This window comes from Trachinotus anak, unplaced genomic scaffold (assembly GCF_046630095.1).
Source record: "Trachinotus anak isolate AG129_WGS33_773 ecotype Australia unplaced genomic scaffold, CSIRO_AGI_Tana_v1 ptg000019l, whole genome shotgun sequence".
NCBI classification, from domain to species: Eukaryota; Metazoa; Chordata; class Actinopteri; order Carangiformes; family Carangidae; genus Trachinotus; species Trachinotus anak.
In genome coordinates this window covers 19,733,318-19,749,119 of record NW_027273870.1, presented here as the reverse complement: position 1 = coordinate 19,749,119, position 15,802 = coordinate 19,733,318, and the positions used below count along the sequence as shown (strand labels likewise).

At 42.7% G+C, this 15,802-nt stretch overlaps 1 protein-coding gene across 6 annotated transcripts in view; it reads left to right on the top strand.

Annotated features, from left to right (window-relative positions):
- The window catches only part of bnc2 (basonuclin zinc finger protein 2), a 164,896-nt gene extending 149,625 nt beyond the window's left edge, over window positions 1–15,271 (top strand). For 4 of the 6 annotated variants that reach the window (XM_071504232.1, XM_071504231.1, XM_071504233.1 and 1 more), the window contains 2 exons: window positions 77–2,484; window positions 9,465–15,271. In XM_071504232.1, the coding sequence (XP_071360333.1) occupies window positions 77–2,484; window positions 9,465–10,287 (3,231 nt within the window). In that variant the 3' untranslated portion in view covers window positions 10,288–15,271. Of the gene's footprint in view, window positions 1–76; window positions 2,485–8,356; window positions 8,431–9,464 lie in introns of all 6 variants that reach the window. The other 2 variants (XM_071504235.1, XM_071504236.1) reach the window with 1 other exon arrangement.
- The last annotated feature ends 531 nt before the right edge of the window (window positions 15,272–15,802 follow it).

The window sequence follows — 15,802 nt, the reverse complement described above, 5'->3', positions numbered from 1 at the left end:
TTGACCACACAGATTATGCACAATCAATAATGGTTTGTATTTTTGTCTTCTCTCTTGTCTCTTCTGGGGCATCTAGGATGCTGCAGGCAAGGTGCTGGACCGCTGGACCATCATGTCCCGAGAAGAAGAGATCATCACCCTACAGCAGTTCCTGCGCTTTGGTGAGACCAAGTCTATTGTGGAGCTGATGGCCATTCAGGAGAAGGAAGGTCAGGCAGTAACAGTTCCCTCCTCCAAGACAGACTCCGGTATTAGGACATTCATTGAAAGCAACAACAGGACCCGCAGCCCTGGACTCCCGACACATCTGGAAAACAGTAGCCCATCGAGCATTCACCATTTCGAGAATATCCCCAACAGCTTAGCCTTCCTCCTGCCCTTCCAATACATCAACCCCGTCTCTGCCCCAATGCTCGGCTTGCCCCCTAATGGTCTGCCTATGGAGCAGTCTGCCCTGCGGCTCCGGGAGCCCAGCCTGCCAAACCAAGGTGAACAAGTTGAGACTAGTGAGTCAGAAGTGTCCCTGTCACCTTTCCGCACAGGCCAGAGCCCTAGCCGTGGAGCCATGGGATCCATTAACAACAACATTGAACCCAAGACAGAGCCTAACAACAGGGCATCACCCATCTCACCAACCCCTTCCACCCAGCAAGCTCAACAACAGCAGCAACAGCAGACACAGCTCCAGCAGCAACAGGGCCAACAGCAGTCCCAAAATCAACCTCAGCAACCCAACAGCTTGAGTGACCATCAGGTTCACCACCACTTTGTAAAGGATGAGCAGTCTAAAACCATCACCCATGCCTCCTTTTCCTCCAAGATGCATCGCATGCGACGCATGGGAGCCACTTCACGCAAGGGTCGTGTGTGCTGCAACTCTTGTGGCAAAACCTTTTATGACAAGGGCACACTTAAGATACACTATAATGCTGTACACTTGAAGATCAAACATCGTTGCACCATTGAGGGCTGCAATATGGTCTTCAGCTCACTTCGCAGCCGCAACCGTCACAGTGCCAATCCCAATCCACGGTTGCACATGCCCATGCTGCGCAATAACCGCGACAAGGACCTCATTCGTGGCAATTCAACCACTGGCACACCTGTCATCTCAAGCACCAAGAATGGTGGCTTCACACTCACCAGCCCTGGAAGGCCACCACTGGGCTTCACTACTCCACCAGTAGACCCTATGCTTCAGTCACCCCTGCAAAGTCCACTGGTGTTCCCCTCCCTGAAGTCAGTGCAGCCAGTCCAACCAGTGCCCCCATTCTACCGTACACTCCTGTCCCCTGCTGACCTCGTCAGTCCTCCAGTGTCACTGCCCACCAGCCCCATCCTGCCCACCACCACTAACAGTACCACCCTAATGGACCAGCAACAGCAAATCCTGGCTACTGCAGCTTTAGCTTCACATAACAATGTTCATGTATCAGAGGCTGGACACATGTCCCACCGTTTACCTACGCCTACTGCCAATCAGGACCTCATCAGTGGCAGCAGTGACCCCACGCCGAAAAAGAAGCCTCGTAAATCTAGCATGCCAGTGAAGATTGAGAAGGAAGTGATTGATGTGGCGGATGAATACGAGGACAAAGATGAGGATGACAATGATAACATCCACCAAAATCACCACCATCACCAGTCATCCCTTCTTCACAACAATATCAAAATTAATGGAAATTGTAACAGCAACAACAGTGGCAGTGGTACCGGGAACCACAGTGGTGGTAGTGGGCAGCAATCCCCTTCTCAAGATGAGATGAGCCCTGGCTTAGCTCTGAGAGGCATGATGAGACAAAGTGAAGATGAATGTCGGGAAGGGACTGGCAGTGACAGCAGGGGTGGAAATGATCTGCGAAGCTCTGGTGAGCTACGTTGCATGGACAGCTTCACCTCCGAGGACCAGGACCATGAGAGAGACTTTGAGAATGAGTCCGAAACCTCTGATTCTAAGATGTTCTACCGTGATGAGCTCATGGATGTGGAGGAACAGCATAAACACAGCAGGGGTGGAAGGGGTCTGGACAAGGAACAGGATGATGAGGGTAGTGAGGAAGCCCATTTGAGAAAGGAATTGGAAGGCAAGGGCCATTCATCACCCTCCCTTCATCAACCCCCTATTAAGATCAAGGAAGAACTCAGTGATCCTACTTATGACATGTTCGGCATGGGCCAGTATGGCCTGTATAATGGAGGCATGGCAGCAGCTGCTGCCGCTGCTGCAAGTATGGCTGCCCTGCATGAGAGCTTCATTTCTTCGATGGGCTATGGTGCCAGCCCACCCAAATTCCCTTCTTCTCAATCACCAGAGGGAGATCCATGCTCAAGTCCTGACCCCAAGATCTGCTATGTGTGTAAGAAGAGCTTCAAGAGCTCCTATAGCATGAAACTGCACTACAAGAATGTGCACCTCAAAGAGATGCATGTGTGCACTGTGGCTGGCTGCAATGCTGCTTTCCCTTCCCGGCGGAGCCGCGACAGGTTAGTGCTAGAACTTGGTAATGTAACCATTTTATTTTAATGTTATTGTGAAAGTCGCAGGTAGGTTCAATGGAAATGTTTGATTCAGTTGTAAATCCGTTATTATTCAATAATCACACACTACATAAATCTACAGAGTATACGTCTTTTTTGCAAGGATATAACAGTTTAATAAAAGCCATGCCAAAACATGGTCAGTAGATAGTAGCATTTTTGTGAGATATGGATTTTCATTTGATGTTAATAAAACAAGATTAAACTGCAGTATTTCATTACTGTATGAGATTTACCTGCATAGGCTATCACTTAACATCTGTTAGCTAATGGAATACTGAAAAATGAATTCAGGGACATCTGCTCCTTGTCAAGTCAAAGTTCAGAAAAGTAGGGTGTCAGGATGAGACACACACACACACACACACACACACACACACACACACTTCATACAAGCACCAGGTTGTATCCATCATCCCTCCAGCAGCAGTGTGTTGTTTACTTGCCCTTACTACCCCACCTTGTCACAGGGAGGTGAAGGCGCATATATTAACATAGACAGCGGTTTGTCAAACCACTGCATTTATTAGCACATTAGGAGGTGAGGCTAGCCATGCTCACCTGGGCTTGTTAGCACATATCAGTCCCACACACACAGAATACATATACAGCAGCAGCACTGGCAGCAGATTGATGAGGAGGAGGTACATACACATCAATAGAGCCCTGGGCTAGTATGGGATCCAGAAGGGATAACGAACAACTGTTTTGTTTTAGGTTTTTTTTTGTTTTTGTTTTTTGCATCATGGGAGTGACTTTCAGGTGTTAATCTGGCCAGCATTCAGCCATGCTTAATAAGTAGAATTTGTCTTTCACAATCCTTTAAACATCACCAATAATTTTATCCATTAGTGGTGGTATTAGAAAAATTAAACTGATATTAAAATAAATGTGAATTCATATTTCACATTTGATGACACAGACAATCATACTCCCTTGAAACAAATTGTAAATGCCTCCTGCCCCTCTAAAATACACAGCACTTCAAGTGTAGCAAATACCTCTCATGCTCACACTCCATCTCTTTAATAGAACTCAGCTGCTCTACATAAGTTTTATTCCCTCTGTTCCTGTTGTTTTTTTTTAATTAATAATAATAATCTTGTAATATCTATGACAAGTGAGAATTTAATTTTAGTGACAAGGAAAGTTACAACTTACTGCATGCTTCCAAATGGCAAACAAATCTTCCCAGACGGAGCTCTATATTTCTCTTCAGTGTTTTGTCACTTTGGGGGAGCAGAACAGGAGATAAGTTAACGTTAGTGAAGGTGCAACCCTGCTGCTTACCTGACACAGCTGTGCCGACAGCAGCAAGATGACAGCAAGTGTTATTATAGCATCCAGTGCCTCAGTGTGCTGTACTGCCACCAGTGAGTTTGTTAGCTCCTTTCTTTTGACAAGGCTTTAGAAATAGAAAATGCCCAAGGCATGACCGGCCTGCTGTGTAACATGAGCGTGCACACAGACGCATACTCACACAGATGCACACACACAGATTTGACAAACAGATAAAAAAGAAACAAGAAGAAGAAAATGAATGTATTCTTGACTTAGAGTACAGTTCCCTAGTACATTAATTAAATCAACATGAGAAATGTTTTTAATGTTAGATAGGAGTTAAATTGCCACTGGTAATCAGCAGATAATGCCTATTGAATTACAGTGAATCAAGAAGTTAAATTCCTACAGCTGCCCTGCTTTTTTTGCAGTGATGTGATTTAGTCTCATTTGTACTGAAATCTGCTGTCACGACCCCACAATGGCTTATGGAACAGAGACAATTAAAAAAATATTTGTCAGAAAAGGAGAGGGAAAAGGTTGGAGATGGGAAGGCACATTTTCACAAATATGCAGCCAGACAGTTGGTACCAAAGCCAGGAGTGAGTGGAATGCTTTATACGGAGCACAGAGGCTTCAAAGATTAAACTACACTGAACAGAGAAAAGGTAACACCTCAGCATGAACTCTCCCTATGCTCTCTCCTCCTGTGTCACTCTGGATGTGTGTGTGTCTGACAGTTTGACTCCATGATGAGAAACACCAGTATATAAACGCCATTCAAACACATAAAGTGGCAAAACATATGGGAGACAGAGATAACTTTGTAGCAAGGAGGGACAACTGTGAACATAATGCGTCTGTGCTGTATAGCTCTGGGTGGGTGAGACCTAAGCGCTGTATTGTTTCCATACTTTTTCTGTGGGGGATAAATTCCTGATGGCATATGGGACATATTACTCCGCCGCTGGTTCAAAAAGTGAACAAAACAACAGAAGAAGGGCATTGCATAGCTTAAGGAATCCTGGGGCTTTTAGACGAGTCAATGCACAAGCCAGGCTCTCATCAAATCTGTCCCTGGATAATCCTCTAATGATATAATGTATGTTTGAGTGTAATGGTAGCAATAAAATGGGAAAATAATTTGTTTTTTTTTATAAGAGCAATTGCTCTGATATGATTAAGAAACTGCAGGTACAAAGATATTTGAACAAAATAATGTTTACCATGTTTATTACTAGTAAATTAGATCAAGTCAAACTCCATTCTTTCTCCTAATATGATTTTTTTGCCAACAGTGTTGGCAGAACGATTAATACACAGCTCTTTGCAGTGTTTCACCTCAGACATAAAGGGTTGATGAAAAACAAGAATTAACACAAAGTAATTCTCTCCAGAAAAAACAAAAAAAAACAAAGAACCACTGGAATAATAACCACATTGAATTTCCATGAGAGGAAGGTAAACCAGTGATTTTTTTGTTGTTGTTTTTACAGCTGAATAATATATGCTAAAGCAGCATTATAATATGCAGTCCTGCTTGGCTTCCTCTTCTCAGTACCTTCCAAACAGCTGTTGACATCCAGCAACAGGGAAGTCTAAGCACCTCTGCATATCTGATTAGTCCGTGAGTGAAAAGCCAAAGGCACGTAAACACACCATCAGACACCAGCATCAAACGCTCTCATATCAAAGTGAAGAAGAAAACGGAGGAGAGGTCATTTGATCAACAGAGAAAAACAACCAAGAGCCAATGACATTGTCAGAGTAGGACACTGTAAATGTGCTGCCATGGAAAAAAGTATCACTAGTGTTTGTTTAGTTTGGATCCCTGCACTATTTATAAGACTGAGGAATGAACAGCAGATCTCACATACATGCATACACAAATGTGTTGAAATTTTGTACATCCTTATGCACACATACAGGAAAGAGTAATTCATTGTGCCCTTGAGCAAGCATGTAACGTGTGTGTTTTTGAGTGTAAAACAGAGAGCAACATAAGTGTGTGTGCGCGCGTGTGTGTGGTTTTACAGTGGGGTGTTTTCTCCCAGCCTCCTGGCCGCCTGCTGCACAGAGGTAAATGATTGCATATTTATTGTGGGGGAGCGAGCAGCGTCGGTAGAAGTGTTGAAGACGCTGCATGATTAACTGCTGGAAACGCACACATACCAGTAATCATCACCGTTATTAGTCTCGTTAATCATATTTTTTAAACTGGTGACAAGACTTGCTTTATTTATCTAATTTTTATCAGCCTATCCCGCTTCTTTCTTCTTCTTCTTTTTTTTTTTAACCTTCACTCCAGTTTTTTAACCTGCTTCTCCTATGTCGCTACACCAAGTTGGTGTCCTCCCTCATCCACGTTCTCATGGTGCAGCAGTGCACAGCCCGTCGTCCCCACACGGGCCACTGCAAACGGAGAGTGAAGGTTAATTATGTTGGAGAGGCTCTTTCCTTCCCTCTCCTTCCTCTCTCTGTCTCCCTCGGCCCCCACACGGCATGTGGGCCCGGCTCCGCTGCTCCACAATCCGCTCTCTGTTTGTCTCTCATAAACAAAGGGCACGCTGCTCATAGAGAGAATATGTTAGCAAAAGGCACTCACCCCAGTTGAATATTATCTGCTGATCAAAAGACTCAAACTTGAAGTATTACATCCCTTTGGTTTATCATTGACAGCTTCCTTGTGATGTATTTTGAGGAGAATGAGGGGAAATATTTCATTCTTAGATGAATAACATATAGACACCCACATGAGCACACTGTCATCAGTAGAATTCCAAGTAATTTGAAAACATAAGTCGTACATGAAAATAATAAAAATAAAGAAAATTTCATGCATATTTAATGTCTATCCACTACTTTATTTGAGGGTACTCAAATCATTGTTTGTAGCTTATGCTGCTGAACAGACTGAACCAACGCGAAGGAGATATAACAGTGGCAGAGAGTGATAAATGTTACTAAAACTCTTGTCCTCCCACTTACACCCAAAACCTCATAACACACCCCAAATGACAGGAAAGACAAAGAACCACTGGTGTCAGTTTAATACCACTCAGCTTTCCATCTCATTTACGCATTATGAGTCATTTAGACGACATACACACAGGCGTATACACACATGTACACACTGACACAAAAACAAGGGCAAGGGCCATCAGATGATTAACGCCGGTTGGGACATGGCACACTCTCGCTCTACCTCCTCTGCACAGTCAAAAATGGGCTCTCTGGAGGCCTCCCCCATCTTTTGGGCGAAGATGAGACTGTCAAATTGGTTTGCCAGCCACATTACTGGCCAACAGGGAGATAGAGTTGGGGGTGGGGGGTGGGGTGGGGGGTGGGGTGGGGGGGTGGGGGGGGGTGGTAAGGAGTTGGGTTTGGGGGAGGAAAGATAGTGCGCACTGAGGTGGTGGAGTGATGGAGGGGGATTGGGAAATGGGGCAGAAAGTCTAAATCTGATAAATGAAGGGGTAACTACATTATGCCCACTGTGTGTAGATATAGCTGATTTATTCTGATTATTTAGGGCAAGGAAGAAGTGCCAACACAATAGTTCAATAATGTTTTTGCAAATAATCCTAAACTGGACTCTTTCTCTCCTCTTCAGATACTGAGATTAAATTATTTCCAAATGGTGACAAATGATATATCATGAAGTGACCCTTTTTTTTCCTTCCATTTTATTTGCATTGATCTGTAAAATGGATAAAAAGATTATCGCTGTAACTGTGAATATGCTTCATTTAGATACTGTTGTAATGTTCTGATAATGTGGTGTGCATTTTGAGTATTTAAAATGGCTACTGTAGGTATAGCGCAGACTACTTACTGCATGATACTTAGCATGTTTGACGTTAATATCTTACAACTGAGATAGCGATGGTTAACTTAGAGCTTATTAGCAGTGAGAAGGTGTTGTTTTAGAGATGGAGACATGTTGCAAAGGACCTGCCTACTTGAGCATCATCAACAGCATCCTGAGTTTCAGGCTTCAGTGAGCAAATCTATGGCCCCTCCTCACATCAAAGCCTGTTGGCTGGTATCCCCACAGAAACTGTGCCCATTTTCTCACTTATTGTTCACTGATTATGGCATTTTTCAGACTTTCTTGAAGCATTCTGGCCTCTCACAGCTAAGCATCCACACATGTATTTGACTAGACATGGACACAGCGCTACAGACACTGAATCATGACTCCCATGCTCTAGCCATAAGCTAACACCATATGGGTGCAACTGTACTATCAAAGGATAAAAAAGAACAAAGGATTTATACAGTCTTTTTGATCGAATCCTGCTATATGGAGGTAGTATATTTTCTGTTTTTCACACATACACACACGCGCACACACACACGCACACACACACACACCACCACGTGCAGACACACACATGTACTGTGACAGCCACAGCCAATCGATCTGCCACGCTCTCTCTCTCCTCAATGCTGACGATGCTCGAGTGGACGGGCTCCTGGTTGCTTGGTTCACAGAAAAGGGTCCCTCAAATGAATGTATTTTTACCTCTTGCAGGACAATGTCGGATAGGGAAGTAAATAATTAAAGGAAAGGGACCCTTTTTGACTGCATCAACCCTGCCACTGCTGGTAAGCTCTACTATCCATTGTGACTCCATTTTTGCCCATCCTGCTAAGGATGACCCTTGTCTTTTTTTTTTTTTTTTTGTTTTTTTTTTGTTTTGTTTTTCACACGTGCCCTCCCTGCATGGAAACCCTTCACATTAAAAGGCACTGAGTGTTTGCATATTTTCTTATTTGATGACCTGATATGAGAGGAGTGGGCCTTGTGTATGTCATATCTGACACCGGTCATTAGTTGCTTAAGTTTCCTTTATGTGTTATGCAGTTTTATTGTGACATGTGTGCTGTGGGTCCCCTTTTTCTCAGTCCCGACTTGGCAGCTGTGAAATTGGAGCAAAAAGGCAATGAATTTGATTTTTTCGAGCCCATTTCACCTTGCATCCTTTAGCATGGCTTTGTATGCTAACTGAAATCCTCACTAATCGTATCCTGGCTTAAGCATGGCACTTAGTTTGTTTCATCAGCTGTAGCACATTGTGTGATACAGTTTGCCTTGTGTTTGGGAAAAATGCCAGCCTTAATGAAATACAGGGCTACATAAAGACATGTTCATTGAGGTGCTCGATTAAGCCACCTCCAATAGGGAGCGAATGCGATAATGCTGTCAGGGCCTAGTGCTAATATGCTATCCAGTTCCTCTCGATTATCACATTACCACAGCTCGAATCAATTGATAAACTCCCATTCAATATGGTGGAGTATTTAATTGAGTCAGAGTCTATTGGATTTGAGGGCTGTGCAGTGCAGACATGCTGACAGCAGTAAACACTAGCAGGGTGCACTTTTCTGAGGAGAGCTGCAGGGTGGATTTCTCTCTCTGTGTGTGATTTTCTGTGTACCTCAACTGATAGTAAGAATAATTAATTACATATGTAGTGGTTTTTAGATGTTGAATCTTTATAGTCTACCATTTCATAGACGTTGAAATCACTTGACTATGTGAAAAAAATATCTATTTTAAGTACAAATATATGGATTTCAACGCTGGATTTTTGTATTTGTATTCTGATCCGCAAAAATTTTATGTTTGTCCACATTAGGCACAGCTCCAACATCAACCTGCACCGCAAACTGCTGACCAAAGAGCTGGACGACATTGTCCTGGACCCCCAACTCACGCCACTGCCCAAGGACCTGCGAGCCGAGTTACTGGCCAAGATCTACGCCGGGCACCACATGGGCTTGGACCCTATGGCTGGGATGGGCATCGGAGGCGCCAGCCTTGGACCCATCGGTCTGAACCACGGTGCCCGTTCCCCCATGGGCAATGAGTATCCCCACCACCCTCTCAACCATGACCTTAAAAATCACCACATCAACGGTTTCTCCCAGGGCCAGCCAGATGACTACATGGTGCTGGACCTGAGCACCACATCCAGTGTCCAGTCCAGCAGCAGTGTCCACTCCTCACACGAGTCAGATGAGGGCAGCGATGAAGGTATCCTACTGGATGACCTGGAGGAGGAGGAGGGAGAAGAGGATGAAGAGGAGGGCAACAGTGAGGGGGAGGACTGCTCCCAGCGTGCCAAAAGGCGTGCTGAAGGGGGGCATCGGGATGAGACTGGAGAACTAAGAGGAGAAGGACACCGTGAGGGGTTGGAACCTTCCTCCTCACCATTCCTCCTTTCGTCCACCGGGGGCAGTAACGGTGGCAGCAGTGGGATCCTCTGCAACATCTGCCACAAAATGTATAGCAACAAAGGGACCCTGCGTGTGCACTACAAGACTGTGCACCTGCGAGAGATGCACAAGTGCAAAATCCCCGGTTGCAACATGGTGTTCAGCTCTGTGCGCAGCCGTAACCGACACTCTCAGAACCCCAACCTCCATAAAAACATGCCCTTCTCTACAATAATAGACTAAATAATGACTTTCTGCTCTACCCTCCTGTCAGTCTGCCCGCTCCTCCCTTCATTCCTCATCCTTATTCCTCCTCAAATTAACTTTTAACCCCAGCCCAGGGCCATCAAATACAAGCTAAGTGCTTGTATGCCTCCTGCCTGTCCTCTGTAAGTCATTGCAAGACATTTCTATGTCCCTCTATAAAATTCATTGACTCTAAATACAGTTTATTATTGTGACCTTTGACTTTTCCTTCTTTGGAAGAACAGGATGACACTCGAATACGGAGTTTGCTTTATAACAAAACTCCAGTTTGTTTTTTTTTCATAAGCCCCTCCATCTTTCCTTTCAAACTTCTCCCCACTTTGTTTTTATGTCCGTCTCCAAAGAATCTATTCAAACTCTTATTTGTGACTTTGCCTGCAGAAATGATAGTATTGAGAAAAAAAAAAAAGAAAATCTTCTCGTTGTATTTGTGTAATGATAGCTTTTAAATGAACCCCTTACAAAAGCATGACAGCTTCATTTGTAAATAATGTCCCAAGAGGCTTTTGGTGTAAAAGAGTTGTGTTGATGGTTGTTTGCTTCTTTTTTCTCTCTCTCTCTTTATGGTTTTATGTTACAGTCCAGTACAATACTTCCAGCTATAGGCAAGAAAGAGGTAGCATCTTACTAGCTTGATTCATTTATGTTAGCTTCAAAAACATGTTTTAAACTGAGTCCTAGGAAAAAAAAGAATATCATGTGACTTGCTTTATCTACTTGTTAGGTATTCAGAGGTTGCCGGCATGCTTTTTTTAGGCTCCTACACTGATATCATTCTCTGTATTTCTATTGATTTTTTTTTTTTTGTCTGTTATGTTTATGAGCTTTAGTATACTAATTCAGTTTTTGCACTTTGCATCTATTCAAGGGGATGTGTAATATTATTATAATGAGGAGTTTTGCAATGGTGAGTTTAGGTGTTATTTGGGGTCATTGGCGGCTACAGTGCCAAGGGAAATGACAGTACCTTCAACAATCTTGTGCCAGTTTCTTTTTGCACGTGCTGTTTCAAACACAGTTTCACAACAGAAAACATCCCTGAACAAAACCTGAGATCTTTCCTTATCTCTAAAAAAGAAAATGTATTCAGAAGGTGTCTCCAAAGTGTCTTGCTTCAAAACTAATCCAGGTGTGACTAAATATAAACTGCTGCTCACAAACACAAAGGAGTTGAAATCTTGATAAAATCTCTCCTCTTTAAGTTTAAGGAGAAATTTGAGTATGGTTACCAGTTATGATCACTATAATTACTTACAGCGGTTTAGTGAGGTAAACTGTTTAAAGCATGACATTATTGTGACATTGTCAAAGTTAGCAATGCAAGAGCTCATGTTTGTTCTGACAAAAGGCATCTTAATGAAATATGACTGTCCCATAGATTTGAAAAAAAGGAGAAAAAAGATGAAAATAGTCCTTCAACTGTGACCAAAACAAAAGTGTTTGCTGAAGAAAAGCTGTTTCAGTGTGACATTGTACTTAAATCATGCCCCATTGGATTAATATGATGCACTTGAGTCTTAAATCTTTTGCTGTGATATTTTTGGTATCGGTTTCCATTGCTGAGTGTCAGCTACAAATGTAATCTATGAAAAATGTTGCCATTTTCCTGGCTGTTGGTTGCAGCCATTTTTATCATGTCCATGACTGTCTTACGGTACAAATATTTCCAGTAACTGGGCAAAGTAGCCATGGGAAGGGGTATTTATTGGTGGGTGATGTATCTTCATGGAGATGTTTTTGTCCAGTATAAGAATATTTTTTGTAAAAAGACAAAAAATAGAGATTGTTCCTCAGTTTGACTTGTCTATCAATGTTTTAGCAATGCCATGTGTTACTATACAAGGAGATCTTCTCTTACTTGACTGGTGCTACACACAGAGGGAAAAAATATGCAGTGTTACATGGAGTGCTGTAAAGTATTCACAACACCTTACATCCATAACAGTGTTGAGTTCCATTTGTTTCATACTTAAACCATTTTGCAATACAGACATGACCTATTCTAGTAAAATATTTCATGTCTTTTTTATGACTCCACCTATATGACACATGCAGTCCTCAGTCCTCTCTTCTCAGAGATAAAGAAAGCGAGACAGAGAGCTGAGGCTGATGGAAAGGTTGCGGAGGTGGAAGGCTGACTAGGGAGGAAAGGATGACAGCAACGATCATTAAAAATGTGCTGCTTCTCCCGTTACCTGGAGGCGTCCCTGCCATTCCAGCTTCTTCTGTCTAATATCTCACTTGTCACTTCGTTACACTGCCAGATGCCAAGGCTGCTGACATGACTGTGACACTGACAGAAAGAGAAAAAGAAGGACAGAGTGTGTGCTGTGAACAATTCAATTGGACTCACTCAATTTAGTTGAATTCAATTTGTCCATTCATTTTCTACACGTGCTCATTCTTATTCAGGGTCGCTGGTAATTCAATTCAATTCCATTCCTCTCTCTTGTTCTGTTTTTTTTTCACTTTGTCTGTCAGAACACAGTCATTTAACTACCGCCTTACCCATTTCTTCAACCCGCCACTCACTTACCACCTCCACACCCCACAGCGCAGGTCCTACAGGGACACACACTAATAGTGTATGCTTAAGTTCACCAGACGGCCATGGCATAGGAAAAAGGGATGGGTAATTGCCTGTTTATCCCAAGTGAAGGGAAAATTGAGTACAGGAACCCCTGCCTTCTCCCAGGAGTGGGTTTCACTGAGGCGCTTGCTGCCTCATTCACTCATTCAATCCCTGCGGCCCTCGCTCTGGCAGAAATAAAAAAGTGCTACTCCAGGAACCCTGCTGACAGCTGTCTCTCTAACACACAACCATATACACACACACACACACGAATGGAGGAGAGTGGCACACACTCATATATGCTTCCTACTTACAGGCCAGAAGGATGACATGAACTAGATGACTTCTTAACCTCTAGTGATGGGAGAGACAGGGGCAGAGAAAAACAGAGAGTATGAAAGCTTCCATCTAGTATTAACATTATAGCCTTTGCCACTACTCATAAAGCTAACCCTCCATTACAGAGCATGGTGTGCGCTGGGAGTAAAGCATGGAAAATCCAAAGCTCTTATTATTTTTTCATTCTAAATATCCCAACATGTTTAATAGCTGATAATTTGTGACATTTTACCTAAAAAGGACCGAGATTAAATTATGAACATGGCCAGTGAGCTAACAGACTGAATTGAACTCTCTGGAACTGAGAGAGCTGTACACACCCAACACATTAAAATTAAAAGTTATTTTAATATAAATGTGTTGGGCCCAGTAAGCTCAAGCTTCTATGCCCTTTTTGATCTGAGAAAAAACAAGTTTTCAGACTTTTGTTTTTTTTACACATTCCTTATGTTCTGTACTTTGTCCATTTCTCAAGCAGCAGCTGCAGTGCATGACCTCTCTATCTGTGTATTTGTGTGCACCACACAGAAAGCTGAATATGATAGAAGAGATTCCCTTACAACACCCTACTCTTACCCCCTACGGGCTCCTTCTCTGTCCTGCACAATGCTGGTCATGGCAGCACAGCTCAGAACTGCAAGACGCTGGCAACAGAGCTAAGAAAACACACAAACAATTGTCCGGCATAGCCAGGGAGACAGACGGCAAGGGAGAGAGAAGGGAGAGATGAAGGAAAGGGATTGGGCGTAGGAAGTGGTCTAGCTGGAGCCTTGCGGCAGTCACTTAACAAGGCAGGGGAGAAAGAGAGGAACACGGGGAGGGAAGAGAGCAGCGGGGCCAGGGCTCCCCAGGACTCATCGCCAGCTTCTTCTTGATTGCCTGCTGGAGAGCGATGGAACCACCCCTCACATTTCCACCCCTCTCCCCTACACTCTGCTCTCCTCTGAGAAATGACCACCAATTTCCGACACTCCTCTGAGAAAGCCCCTGATCCAATCTTTGTCTTTCTTACTTCTCCAACCACATGAACCCAGGTGCATTCTGCTACCTAGTGACCAGGCTATGGGACGGCAGGAACACGTCACTTAGAGCGCCTCATTGGCCCAGACCATTGGAGTGAATCTTTAATATTTGATTAGAGGAGCGTCAGGCATCAATTATTCTGTAATTCTACATAGCTCACAGGGGGAGAAGGAGATGGAGCGGCTGACCTGTTAATCACTGTCCGTTTTGTTCACATCACTGAGTGAATGAGGATGAGAGGTGACACGGCAAGCAAACTGTCCAGTTAATGTAGCTCATGGAACAAAGTGGGATTAATGGGACATCATAATAAATATGTAGATAGAAGAAAAATACACACACGTGTGGGTTTGTATAGATGCTTCAGTCTCATGTGTTATGCTCTTAAAAAAAAAAAACCAAAAAAAAAAACCCTCATTAATCTGAACTGGAACCTGTGAAATGTCAGTGATCCTGAAAAAAAATGCTGTAAATTCATGAAATGTTTTCCATTGTGCCAATCATATTTTACAGTCTTAAAGTATAAATAAGCTTGAAGACCTGGTGAATTTAGATTTTTTTTTTTTTTTTTTTTGTTATCACATGTGTTTTTGTGTATCCAATGCATTTGTGTCTGTGTCTTAAAAAGCCCGTGTTATGGCATTGGCACTCGACAGCGTTGCATGGCTACAAAGTCGCACTGCAAAGAACAAACACAGCAGAGGAGCTTGTATCACTTTGGTGTCAAAATGGTGATTTGGAAGCCTCATGAATACTGTACGTTACCTAAACAGGTGTTTCCCATTTGCAGACAGGAGGAAAAAAAAAAGGTCCTCTTTTTAAAAGACTCTTTTCTTTTCTTTTTTTTCTTTCCTTTTTGCCTTTCTTGTATTGTTTCTGTATCATAACTGTCTATGGTTTTTGCATAAAATGCATAAGGGTTTTGGGATGTAAATGGAATTTTATTCATATTTTGTCCAAATACCTCTTGTAATTTGTATCAGAATTCTTGTACAATTTTTATATTAAAGATTTATCAGTCACTGGCATTTTGTCATCACATTTTATTCAACTGTGACAGACTTGGACCCATAAATAATTACTAGACTGTGTTATTTTGAAAATGTTCAAGTGAAGCAGCTTGTAGAAAAAAGAAAAAGAAAGGAAAAAGCCAGAAACAATGTGTCAATCAAACCATTTGAACCAGACACTGTGATTTCAGCAGGTTTTACTGGGCTCTTTAATTACCCTATGATAAAAATCATTAGGGAAAAGGCTATCTTGACCAATTAGTGGACGATTAGATTAATAGAGTTATTAAAAGGTGTACTGGCATGAGAAGAAGGCGCTGCTGGTTTGAGCAAATTACTAAGATGGTCACTGACGGAGGGAAACAAAGGACATCCACTACCTTTGTTAGATCAAATGCTGAAATTAAATTAAATGCACTCGTGAATCCAATATTTTTTAAAAAAGGTTTCACTTTTTAATGCAGCTATGAAAGAGCACAAAATATATTGAAAAGCAGAAATGTCTTTTGAAATGAAAAAGCGTTTTTATGACTGATTTAACTTCTTG